This window comes from Falco biarmicus, chromosome 15, assembly GCF_023638135.1.
Source record: "Falco biarmicus isolate bFalBia1 chromosome 15, bFalBia1.pri, whole genome shotgun sequence".
Classification (NCBI taxonomy): domain Eukaryota; kingdom Metazoa; phylum Chordata; class Aves; order Falconiformes; family Falconidae; genus Falco; species Falco biarmicus.
In genome coordinates, this window is record NC_079302.1 from 23722081 (window position 1) to 23735012 (window position 12932).

Consider the following 12932-nt stretch of genomic DNA (forward strand, 5'->3'; position numbering starts at 1 on the left):
GACATGTGATTGTTATTTTTAGAGTCCTTGCTTTTACTCTACTGCCTTTTTTAGTATCCTCCGCTTCTGTTGTGAGAACAATCTAGCTCACATTGTTCCTCAGCCTGCTCAGACAAGGACCGTTATTAACGCGCTGTCCTGATATGCATCCCGCTGCAGCAGCAGCATCTCCAGGGGGCACCGGAACCCCAGCGATCCGGCACACGGCTTCGTACGCTCCTGCAGGGATCCAGCCTCGCCTGTCCTTTGTCACCCATCAGCTTTTCAAGTCAGAGCAAATCCATATGGACAAACAGCTGAAGCACGCAAGATGATGCAAGTACTTAACACTAGCCAGCAGGCGATCAGAACCGAACTGGTCTTTGGCCTACAGCAACCACGAAACACTTGGAGCAAACTGTTTTTCAATTATCTCAAGTATCTGGAGAGAGAGAAGCAGCCTTTTCAGGTGACTACAAGTCTCTGAACAAGAAAAGGAAGGACTGAGCTAAACAAAATGTAAGAATGTGGTAAATGGCTGGGAGGGGTAATAAAAGATTTAAGATGGAGGGAAAAAGTAGCAAAAGCCCATCTGCAGAGCTAATGCAATTCCATTTTGGTGCCTTGTAGAGGAACAGAGCAGAGGTCAGCAACCTCGATACAAGCACAGGCAGCTCTGAGAGAGGTGGAGCTCTCATAAGGACCTTCACAATAACTGCCAATATCAAAGTTGGTAACAAGCCTGCTAAGTCACCTGAAAGCAAGCCAACAGGCCAAGATTTGCCAGTGTCCTCTAGGATCCTGCAGAAGCAGGTCCTCCAGTGGAAGGAAGGGATGGATCATCTCAGGCTTGCATGTCAGAAAGTCCCGTGTCCACCAAGGAATGGGTCACTCACGTACACAAAGACTTTGGCACATGGCTCACACTGCCAGGAAAGTTTGCCAGCCCGAGAACACGGCCTTCGGCCGAGGCCAAATCACCACCTGCAGGCACGACGGCATTTAAAGGAAGCTCAGAGAGAGGGGTGCACACGTGTGTGAAATAAGCACAAGGACTCTTACAACCGTTCAGTAACGGAACTAAGGCAGCCCTGTTTCTTCCCGCTCCCTTTTTTCCTAAGAGGGGCTACTCAGCCCGGGGTCACCCGGCACACCGGGCACGGCCCCGGGCGCACGGCGCGGCGCGGCTGCCCCCCAGCGGCCAGCCGCACGCACTGCAGCGCAGCGGGCGCGCTCCCACACCTCCCCCACGCGGGTCCTGCGCTCCCGACCTCAGCATAGGGATGCGCATGCACTTCTGCCTCTCCCATGCTACGCACTACGGTCCGTTCCTTTCACTAGATGTAAATTAATCTGAAAATGACCGTTTTTAAAGCAGGCTGTGGCCAGCACGGGAAACGTTACAGTATTTTAAGGAAAACTACAAACCACTCCAGGTTATGGTAACCACGTACCATAAAAATAAAGTAGTATACAGGGGTCTTGATCAGCTCAAAAATCTTGTCAAGCTGCCAAGATTTCTTCCCAAGGAAGCATGGATTTTCAAATTAAAGTACTTCTATAACTGGGGGGACAGAGGACAGCCTCACAGCTTCAGAGATGAAAGGGGACTCAGCAAAACACATGGGCTCTTTTCCTACTGAACAAGCTCTCTGGAAAGACTCTCCATCTCTGCTGCCGTGAGCTTTGCACTGCCAAGTCCATACCAATTCTCCATCAGTCACTCTGTCTTAAAATTATTTGCTAGCTTTTTTTTTATTTATTTTTTTAAAAATAACTTAATCCTCCTTTTTCACAAAGTGGATTTCAGAGGTAAGTTTTTTATTTATTGCAGGAGTCACCATCAACCCACTGGGTGCGATCCTGCAGCTTGCTGAAGATTTTCCCCCTCCGCTAATTTTAATAAAGCAGCTGCTCCTCAACTTTTCACAGATTTACACTCCTAGAAATGACACACCCAAATTCTGAGAAAAAGCCTCCAGTATTTCAGAGAACACGTGTTGTTTGCTACAACTAAGACCATTATCGCAGAACACTAGGAATAAAAACTGCTGGAATGTACTTTGTCTTACCATTCTCCCAACCTTTTGTTTCTGGCTTTTATCTTCTCTCTTCCTACCAGTTACTGCACCTTATACCTAACAGCTTAGTTCCACAATAACTGAATCTAAAAAGGAAAACAAAGCAGCAGTTAACAGTTGGTAAATCAAGACCGAAAAAAACAAAAGAGATGAGCTTCCACAACAAGAAGAGTAGCCAAGGAGAGACCAAACAACATCAGAAGTCAACACAATGCCCATGTAATAGCTCAAGCTAGTCATCACACACATGTGTGCGCAAGGGGCTCTACCAACTCAAAGAAGACACGCCGTGTCACCAACAGCGCATTGCACTGTCACAATGCAACTAGCCAGGTAAACAGTTGTGACAGCAACAGACCTAAGTTTTCTCAAATAACCAATAGGCAGCTCATCTAAAAAAAACCTAAACCAAGCAGAAATAAGATGGGGTATGCATTTGATACAACCAACACCTTAATCATTGGAAAGGAAACCGATCTAATGCCAACAGCCCTCCTAGCTGCAGCACAGAATAAAGCCTCAGCCAAGCTACAACACAGTATTTTGCCATTCCAGGTCCCTTCCGAAAGCCTCACACTTAACCACCAAAGCACACAGCTTGAAGGTATAAACTCTTAACATTCAGGAACATGATTTAAAGAAAACTTCCAGTACAGCAAGGCTGGTAAAACTCACCACAACAACACAAAAAGACTGAGGAACATAGCATTCAATCAGTGCAGGCTGACAGCAGCACTCATCTCCATAGGAGAAGCATTAAGGACAACTTGCTGTAGATGTCAACGCAGACAGTACAAACCCAGACAGATGTTTATATATTAGGATGGTTAGTGCCACTGTATGTTTTTCTGGCTGGGTTATTTATAATAAAGCTACTGTCAAAGAGGCATTTGCCTGCCTCTCAGCCAATGTTTAAAAAACAAACTCTGAACTGCATCAAGCTTCATGGACCAAACAACAACAAACTGTTTATTTTTTGCCAAACAAGGCACAGTCTCATTAAACACTGTGGGACATTCAAAGCAATTGAAAAGTAGATTTAGTGCTGTAATATACAGTTCACTTGAAAAAAAAAAAATTGACAAACCAATCAATAGAAACAATGAGGCCAAATCCTAGCTGTCAGTAAATTTTTGGCATTCACAGAATAATGAAAATATCAGCAGCTACATTAGTGCAAGCAATAAAACCACACCCTGCAACACATTCACACTTTGAAAAGTCAATCCACATCCTACTCCAAAACTGTCATGGCTTTGACACTTATGGATTACCCACTTATTAAAATTGATATGGGAGTAGAAATAAAGCATCATGTTAGAACAGGGGAGACACGTTTCTCCTGCATACCCTGTGAACCTTTAAAAGCTGAAGAGTAAGTAAAAACTTCACTGAAGAGGCTACAGTTATGCAGATTTCTGCCACTTAAAGCAAGGAAAACATTTTTTAAAAAATAAAGATGTCCAACAGGGTTTATGGACAAGTGGGCATTTAGTGTTTTTTTCTTCCTGCTTGCAGTCAATATGTTTGTCTATAAGTACATAAGGACATTAGCGGACGCAAAGTAACTGCAGGAGTCTTGGTCATTCTCCTTCCCCATCATGAAATAGCCCTATTTTTCTTCTGAGAAGCCTCCCAGCAAAGCACAGTCCAAGACAAGGCAGTTTAACAGGTAGCCTTTCCATTTCCTCCAGCAGGGCTTCTCTGATAAAAGATGAACATGGCATGAATGTAATTTTCCTAAAGCAAATAGATATACATAAACCACAAAGCATTAAGTATAGCCTTCCCTAGCGCTGCTCCAATTCACTGTAATTACTCCAGTCCCCTGGGCATACCAGTAGTACCCCTAGACAGGCAACAAATGCAGAGTATGAACTAGGTGTATGTGCAACCACTTCTCAAAGATTCCTTCTCTCAGTTTAAAAGCACACCAATTCTTGTTCTCCATGCGGTATGGCACCAGAATCAAAAAATCTTGACACCATTATGGAAGCGGTAGGAAGATGCTTGGAGACCTCTGTGTAGGGCCATGAAATCCAAGTACAGTTTGCTAGCTTGGTCTCAGCACATCACAGACACTGCTATAAAGCTTCCCAGCTCAAGGTGTTGTAGGAGCAGTCCAGCCATGGTACTACATCCCAGAGAAAAGACTCAGCCAGATCCAAACAGGCTAGCTGTGCATAAAGCCAAAGACCCACAGGTTATCCTGTGGATACAGACGTAGAGGCTGGAATTTCATACTAGACTCTCATCCAATTCTGTTGCTAACTGCCCACAGAAATAGAGAAGATTAACAGGGTTTGAGTTACTTAAGCATCCAATTATAAATAAAGGTTGTATAAAAGCTTAAGAATCTTGCATTTAACTCTTTAGGAACAAGTGAAAGAGGGAACCAACTCCTTCTTCTATTTCGTTTTAAAGGTAAGCCTAGGAACGTGAAACAACTGGACAAAGCTCAAAACTTTAAGGAACAAGTAGCATCCTATGAACAACTTGGGACAGAATACTTTCATGGTACAATCACATGCAAAACATTAAAGATTTACTACAAAACACAATAACTAGAAAGGTGGGATAAGTTTATTCTATTAAGTAATTTTCTCATGCTGGAAACTTAAAGCTTTCATTAGCCTACTGCATTAAAATCCACAGCCACTGGTTATGACTGCTGTGCCTACTGTCAGCTGTTTTCTCATTTCTTCCTTGCCACTTATAACACTAGCGCTGAAAATAAAAACAATCAAATACACCATTTCACAAGCATCTATTACAAGCTTTAAATGGAAAAAAACCAAGACATTCTCATTAATCCACTATTAAGCAATTACTTTGAGAAATCTTTTAGCACCTCTGAGAGAGTAAGGAAAAGGAAAAGCAAGAAACCTAGAACAGAAGAGTTAACTTCATCATGGGTTAATAAATGCTTGTGCTTTTTCTGTGTACAAAAAGTGGCCTGTCAATGTGAAGAAGCCCCAGGAAATATGTAAAAAAAGCTACAGGAAAGATAGGTGCAGTTGCAAACATATAGTTGTAGAAGGATGGTTTCCCTAAGTACTGACCCTGCAAAGGTCAGTCACTTCAGACAGTCAGCTTTGGCAGTGTCTGAAGTGCTGTTGGTGGTTACCCAACAGAGGTGTCAGTGCTGGAAGGCTGGCCTCCCTGAACAGGGCAGGGAGAAGGATACATTCTTCCAGAGAGTGATTCAAAGCCTGTAAGTGCATCCCTACACTAAATTAGCATCTGGAGGAACCCACCTCTCCCTCCATTAACCAGACAGGAGACAACATTCTTAACTTGCATAATCATTGCATAATCCCTGTAAGAAGGAAAACACAGCGCTGCTGCTGGCAGAGCTGCTCTCACCTTTTCCCTTCTTCGCATTGATAGAATAATTCACTCACCATAATGAACTCGATCAAGAACTAATTCCAGCTAAAAACTAATGCAGGGAAAAACTAATTATGTTAGAACATGTTTGGTTCCTGGTCCAATTCCCCACGAGAAAGCGTGGGCAGACACAGTCAAGGGAGCAGGTTAAGAGTGCCAGGGCCACCGCAAGCAGCAGCACCTGCTCTAGGCAAACCAGAGCACCAAGAGCCTTGCATCCCAGGAGCTGGGTGGCTACACTGAGCTGTGTCCCTCAACCTCGTGCCATCCAAGTACACACCACAGTGAAATCAATCACCTTCTCTCCAGCATCCTGCAAACCTTCTGGGGCACAGCCAGTTTGTGGGCGCCTTCCTGTTTATATTCAATACCATTTAACTATAATCAAACCCACACACTACTATTTTATTCAATTAGTTGTTAACTGTGAACCAAACTTACCTTTTACTTGTGTGAAAGTAGCACATTTTGGACCAGACATTATCAAAAATAAAACTTTAGCTTTTACCCTTATGAACTCTCGAGAGCACAGCCAAGCCATCTCCCTGGCTACAGGACATTCATTACCCACACCTAGCTTGGTATTGAATAAGAATCAAAATGCATCCTGCGACATTCCTACAACTACCTCCAGCCTTTTTTTTTTTTTCCCTCCCGTTTTCTTTTTTCCTCTCCTTCTATAACCAACAAAAGCAATCTTCCCAGCTGCTGCTCCTGCCCAGAGATCTTAGCAGAGCTCTTTCAAACATTCAGCACTTCTCATTAAATAACTCAAAGTGATGAGAACCCTCATTCAGCATGACCCCTATTTTTCAGTCACCAAGCAGCATACCCTGCGATTTTCTGCGGTTACTCAGGATAAAGTTAACTTCTTGCTCTGGATCAAGAACTCAAGGGAAGACACATGGTGCAAGACATGAAAACAGAGTGTACATACAGGGTCACCCAGCAAGACAGAAGGAAACTCAATTCCCCGCCTTTCCCCAGCTGTTTGCAGAACAAGCTCCCTCTTAGTCCCTGCACCCGATGGTGGCAAAAGGCCCCAAAACCACAGCTCACCCAGAACTGACACTGCTAATTCCGCCATCATAAGCTGTAGCCTAGATCTGAGAGGAAAGCTTAATACAATAATGTCAACTGCTTGAAACGTACATTGTAAAGAAAAATAATACTAATAATTAAAAAAAAAAGAATCACTGCAGTTACTGACAAATCCCACGCATATTCAAGTCAGTTGGGCTATAACTAACTCTTAACTTGACATGGTACGCCTTAATGAAGAAGGCAGTCTGGTGGAAGCATTTCAGCTTTATCTCTAGAAGAACAATTTTTTTTTTTTTCCTTGTTTTTCCTTTACGTTTGGAGAATTAAAGTTCTATTGAGAAGGCAGTAGGGACAATTTCAGTAATAATTCTTGTCCTTAAACCTTCCTTGTTCCATTCTTCCTTAACTTCTCCTTCCATTCCTAGCTAACATTATTTTACATTTTAGTTTTAAGTTTTCCCCTATTTTTTCCAATAGCGCTAGTGCAGTCTCACCAGATTACACTAGTTCTTTAGTCATACACAGACCTCTCCAGTGAAAGCAGAGAAATGTGAATTAAACACTTCCATAATTATGTTTTTGGAAACTCTGGCCTTTTTAATATTTCAAGAAAGGTATTCTGTTCTGCTAACCTGACAGTTCATTTCAGAAGGACAAACATGCAATTTTATCAGGTGTAAAATATTTACACTTTAGAAATAGGAGTCAGAGGAATTAATTTTCATCTGATACTAGATCATAAAACTGAACCAGTCCCTCCCTTTTACAGTTCTTCATAATATAGAAGTGATGAAGTAGCTCACAAAAGACCACTGAAAACACTTGAAGATAATAAATTGAGAACGTAAAACTATTTCAGGTTAAAACAGCCTGTACATTCCATTGCCACAAAAAGTAAAGTCTAATACTGTAGGGGAGATACTGGAAAAGGTTAATAATTTTATCAAGAAGTATTTGTGGACATCTTCCCCCTTACACATTAAATTAGGGTTTCACTTAAGCTATTAGCAAATTGCTAACAGCAAAAACAGGTGTTTCTTCAAAATCTGTCTGACCAGAACAGGATTCTCTGGCTATCTGATGCAGTGCTGCATGATACCAAAACGGCAACACCAGACACTACCACACCTGAGAAGAAAGCAGTGCAACAAGTTTCATGGCATTCTGGAGACTTCATGATAAGCTACAAGTATTTGGATTTTGTTGATCTAGATGAAGCCTTAGAGGAAAACAAGTATTCAAACTTCTGAGGGGGGAACAGCTGTTATCTTTGCACATGTACTCATTAAGTAGCGATGCTCTGCCTGGACAAGGGAATTCAGGCTTCGAATCAGAGGAGCAGGAGGTGCTCATCCCTGGGATGGTAAAGTACGTCCTACCCCACGAACAACAGCTGCCCATGCAGGGACTATTAGCCACCTCACAAATTACACCCTGATGCATGAAGTCAGTGCTAGTTAACTTAATGTCAGGCTGCCAAATGTAGAGGTGCAGTTTGCTGTTGTTCCAGCAGGGACAGGAAATTCCAGAAGAGTTTTGAAAGCACCTATGGTAGAAGGGTGGTGGGCAAGACCAACTCCTGGAGCTAAATTAAGTCATCCTTGCTTATTAATCACAGATCACAGGGAAGTTCTTCTGAATTAGTAAGTTTTGGAAGAGATGTGAATAGAATCAAACCCAGACAAACCCTAGACAGTGGCCCTCATGGCCAAGTTTTAAGTAACCTGTTTTATACACACATCTAATTCATTTGGACTCATGTTCCAAATATTCTCATACATTTGGCCCCAAAAGTGCCGTTACAATCAACCTTCAAAGCAAATTAAGTAAAAAAAAAAAAAAAGTCATCCCACCAAGGCACTCAACCTTGGAGGAAAAAACCAAAACACTTTCCACCAGGAGTAAGGCCTCAGTTTCAAGCACACTAACTGTCAGAGAAGCCATCCCTGCCTCTGAATGGCCCACTCGCTCCCACCCACATCACCCCAACTACTCTTCATGTTAGCGCTAGCACTTCTAAGACTGCAGTTAACTGGTCAGGAAACTAATCCAGGCCAGAACTCACCCAGCCAAAAAGATACTTATTTCCATCCAGACCAGGCCTCTGGTGTGCCCAAACACTCAGGCCAGCCAAAAGAGAAGTACAGCAAGAGGGTTTCTTCCAGCACAGTGAAAGCTTTAAGTGTTCAGGAAACTACTGCCTCGGCATGGAATGCATACCACGCTTTAAAACCCCTTAATTTACATTTATGTTCTTGATACTTCTGCACTTCTGCCTGGACTGATTTGTTCTCTTCATGCTGGCTATTCTTCATGCAGCTCTTGATGTTCTGGAACAGAACAGATGAGTCGTACTAGTGACACTAAATAAAAAAGAAAGGGAAGAGAAGGGGAGGGGGGGAAGCACTGTTTGAGTATTTAATGCTTGTTTAACAGAAAACGCGTAGTCTCACACCTCTTAGAACATTGATCCCTGCTTGAGGACCCCTTCACTTATCAAAAAAGCCTTAAACAAAACCAAGAGTATTTTAATCTGCTTCAAAACTTTCCACCAGGAAGAACGAATTCATTTTACAAACTCCTCTCTTTACCTCTTCTCAAACTCTCCAGCATCTGCAGTTCCTACAACCTAAAACTCTGCATGCCCCATGTCAAATTAAGAGTGCAATATGACATTTTAGAGCTGGTTCTGCCTACTTCAGATGGCCTTTCTCTCCTGCGCTGTGGAACAGCAAATCACAACACTAAAGCAGTTTTTATTGTTAAAGGGGTGTAAACAAGAGCAAGTATAACCTACTACATACTGTCAATGCAGCAAGTAACACTATCAATAAAGTAACAAAATCAGCTCTAACCCAGTTCTAACCTTGGTTACCCTGCAGAAAAACAGCCTCAGCTTGTCAAAGCGTTGCAAAGCTAGCTTCATTACCCTTATAAATTAAGAACTTAAAATATTCACATTTACAGAACTAAAATATTTACAAGACATCACACTATCACTCATCTGTAATCCTTTTCAGTCCTCAATGTGCACACATGCTAAAAAGCCTGGGAACAGTAAGCAACTCCACAGGAGTAATTCTCCAGCGAGGCATGTATTCTTGCTCCACGCAGCGATGCGGGCCAGTGTTGAATTTCACACTAGTTCTACACCCTTTGAATTTAAGTACTTTCCCGCCACCCCAGTTCTTCCATCATTTATGTAGTACAAGACGGTAAAGTCTGGGTTCTGGCTGCATTTTTTCCTTGGCAAGTCTATTTTTAATTGCTTATCAGCTTCAGAGAGCACTACTGATAAGAAGTTTGCTGGAGTTGTAGCTGCTCAGTAATAATAAGCTTTTTAGAAAAACATTTGGAATTGATCTCTTACTTACAACTTACTCTGTAAAAATAACACGTGCTATACATATTCGCTGACCAGAGCAGGGGATGCTCAGAGAATACATGAGGTGTGCTCCACTGCTAAGGGCACATTAAGACTGCTGATGCTAGCTGCATCCTCGCCAGGCTCTGTGCTGGTGAGAGCTTGCATGCAGTGGCGGTAAGCATATTAAAGAAGTTACTGTTAGTAGCTGAGTTTTTATGCCTGACTTGTAATCCTGAGGAAAACCACCATTTCCAAAAACTCGTAAATTAACACAGAAAAGCCTTAAGAAGAGTGAAGGACTTCTCCAGAAGACACCTGGTGCTAAGTGAACACCTCCCGTGTGGAACTGTATCACCCTGGAAGAAACACACCAGGACCCTCCAACAGTCCTTAATTGAATGGAAGTTTCCTTTAATCTACTGCTATTCTTTCATCCTAACTTTGGTTTTCCTGAAATTTTAAATCGAGAAAAAAATTTCTTTTAATTTTCAAACCTCATCTTCTGCTTGGCAAATGACAGTGGAGAGATCTGTTTTGTTCCGCTCTTAGTAGCGGAAAAGAGAAACATAACAGTAATAGCTGCAGTTCTTTTCCACACTACAGACAACACAAATTCAGAATGGTCTACAGGGTCATCTGCAGGTTACAACTGATGGCAAGTTAATGCAAGGCACTACCATCACTCTTCTCTTTACAAGGTATTACTGACTCTGCTTAGAGAATCAGTTACTGGAGTTTTCTGATGTGATGTTTTGAGGCAAGCAGCTCGGACACCACTTTAAAAAATATCAACCTACTAACGTACAACCCAAGGAGCAGTTTCCCAGCATTGCAAACATACATACTTCAAAAATGCAAGGCACACTTGCTCTGATTCACTCCATGGTGATATCCCAGAGGGAAGGAAAGCCACTACCACCCACCTTTACCGGAAAGACGGTTACTCCTGTTATAGTATCCAGTATATTTTCTGGCATAAGACACCTTGCACAAATTCACATTCCAATCAGATCTTTGACATATGGGCAAGGTTTGATAAGTTTGAAGGAAAACAGGGATAAGCTGCAAATTTAAAATGCTCCACGTGTCCATTTTTGAGCTTAGCACACAGAGGAAAGAGCCCATTAGAGGGCTGCCAAAACAATGAGGTGGCTGGAGCACAAGAGCTACAAGGACAGTCTGGCACAGCCAGCCAGCAGAAGGCTCAGGGGAGCTCTTGCTGCTACCTTCAGCTACCTAACAGGAAAGCAAAGAGAAGATGAAACCACACTCTCAGACACGCACAGTGAAAGGACAAGATGCAACAGGCAAGCTGCAACAGAGTGGTCAAACACTGGAGTCAGTTGCTCAGGGATGTTGTGAAAGCTCTGATCTTTCAGCTACTGAAAATATTTGCTGAATGCCACCCTAAACAACCTCATTAACTTCAAAGATGGCCCTGCATCGAGCCAGGGTACCAGAAGAAGTCCCTTCCAACTCAAATTATTTTACCATTCTCTGGCACTATATAAAATGAAAGATACACTTCAGACACAGATCAGTGAGGGTTTTTTTTCATTTATGCAGTTATAACTATGCTGCATAGTTATACGATACCCTTAGGACCATAAGATTTATTGGTCTCAGCATTCACTTCCACACAAGTTCTAGAGGACCTGGAACACTTAGGCAAGATCTCAAACACTGACCAGTTCTTCAGTTAACGTGCAGAAGTACAGTCATTCTCTGCCATCTACTAGTGACCTGCACTTTCAGAGCGGTGAATGTACAAAGCTGCCTAGCATTTAGGAGAACAGCATTAGAAGAGCACAGGCTTGTCGTATCCCTGTTTAGGAGACACAAAACCACATGTGATATGAAGTCAAAGAAGGGCTGTACGAAGACCCATATCAGACAAGGCTCCTACAAGGACTAGAAAAGGCAGAAGCAACACTGACAAGGGACGTCGCTACTTTTTGTAATTTGAAGGAGAAAACCCAGGACCACAGTGAGTAAATATAAACCAATACAAAAAATTATCTGTCTTTGAGGAAATAAGGACTACTGTGGGCTCTTTTCTCCAAAATCTTAACAAGAGGTTGTATCTTGAGTGCCAGCGGGTGGCTGAAAATACTCCCTGGCTGCCAGCACGGGACAGACTGTTTGAAGAGGCTGCTCTGGGAGAAGAACCAGTGGTAACTTATCGTACCAACCAATAACTGCACTGAATCAAATACTTCTAACCAGGGAGAGATGGACTGATAACAGCAGGACAAACATTCAGTGCTATTCCCTTCTTTGAATATGGTGGAGCCGGAGAAAAAACATCCCTAAGGATTTGTTGCACAAGGCACTCAAAGCCGATGTCTCCAAAAACATTACAGATGTCATGTCAAGCAACTCAGACATCTGAATATTTGATAATCTGCTCCATCACACTGTCATGGAAGCTGCCAAATTCTTCTTCATGTAGGTCAAAATGCTGGTAGAACAGGGAGAGGATGCAGCTGCTTCAACAAGACAAAACTATTTCCACACACACTACAGGAGCCAAGTATAAACTACTCTAGGTTCATCTAATGCTCTAGGTAGCAGTCAACAGTAGTCATTCCTGAGCCGAAAGGAGAAGAGTGCATTAATACGGAAAGCAGGCAAGGATCAAGTAATCAATGAGTACCTTTTGAGTATTCGGTATCGCCACAGGAAGCGATAAACCTCTCTTCAAAGATCAGAAGTGGCAGTAAGTTATATACTCAGTAGGAATGCTGGATAACACTAACTTCTTCCATCCTCCAAAAAGAAAAGAAAAGAAAAAAGGCTTTAATAATCTGATAAGCTTTGACTGAAACTACTAGCCTTGAACATTTTAATTTTTTCCAACATGTAATCTGAAAACTCAAGTGTCTCTATAAAGGGTTCTCTTGTAGTACATACTGGAAAAGCAAAATTAAAGTTTACATTACACCTCCACTGCAAACAGTTTAGCACATAGGAGAAAGCTACTATTTTAAAACGTAGTATTGTTACACTTACATCAAGTATGTACAACCCAACACAGGCGTGCATTTTTAATACAGTAGCATTTCCTGCTT

At 42.3% G+C, this 12932-nt stretch overlaps 1 protein-coding gene across 24 annotated transcripts in view; it reads right to left on the reverse strand.

Moving 5' to 3' along the window:
• The window catches only part of CTCF (CCCTC-binding factor), a 36661-nt gene that overhangs the window by 15382 nt on the left and 8347 nt on the right, over positions 1-12932 (reverse strand). For 9 of the 24 annotated variants that reach the window (XM_056360707.1, XM_056360699.1, XM_056360697.1 and 6 more), the window contains one exon: positions 12518-12630. The exons of 2 other annotated variants lie outside the window; for them this stretch is intronic. Coding sequence is in view for 11 of the 22 variants with exons in the window: in XM_056360694.1 (XP_056216669.1) it covers positions 8740-8793 (54 nt within the window). In the remaining 11 variants the exon portion in view is untranslated. Of the gene's footprint in view, positions 1-2051; positions 2147-8559; positions 8717-8739; positions 8858-12517; positions 12631-12932 lie in introns of those variants that run through there. 13 more of the 24 variants (XM_056360685.1, XM_056360683.1, XM_056360684.1 and 10 more) reach the window with 5 other exon arrangements.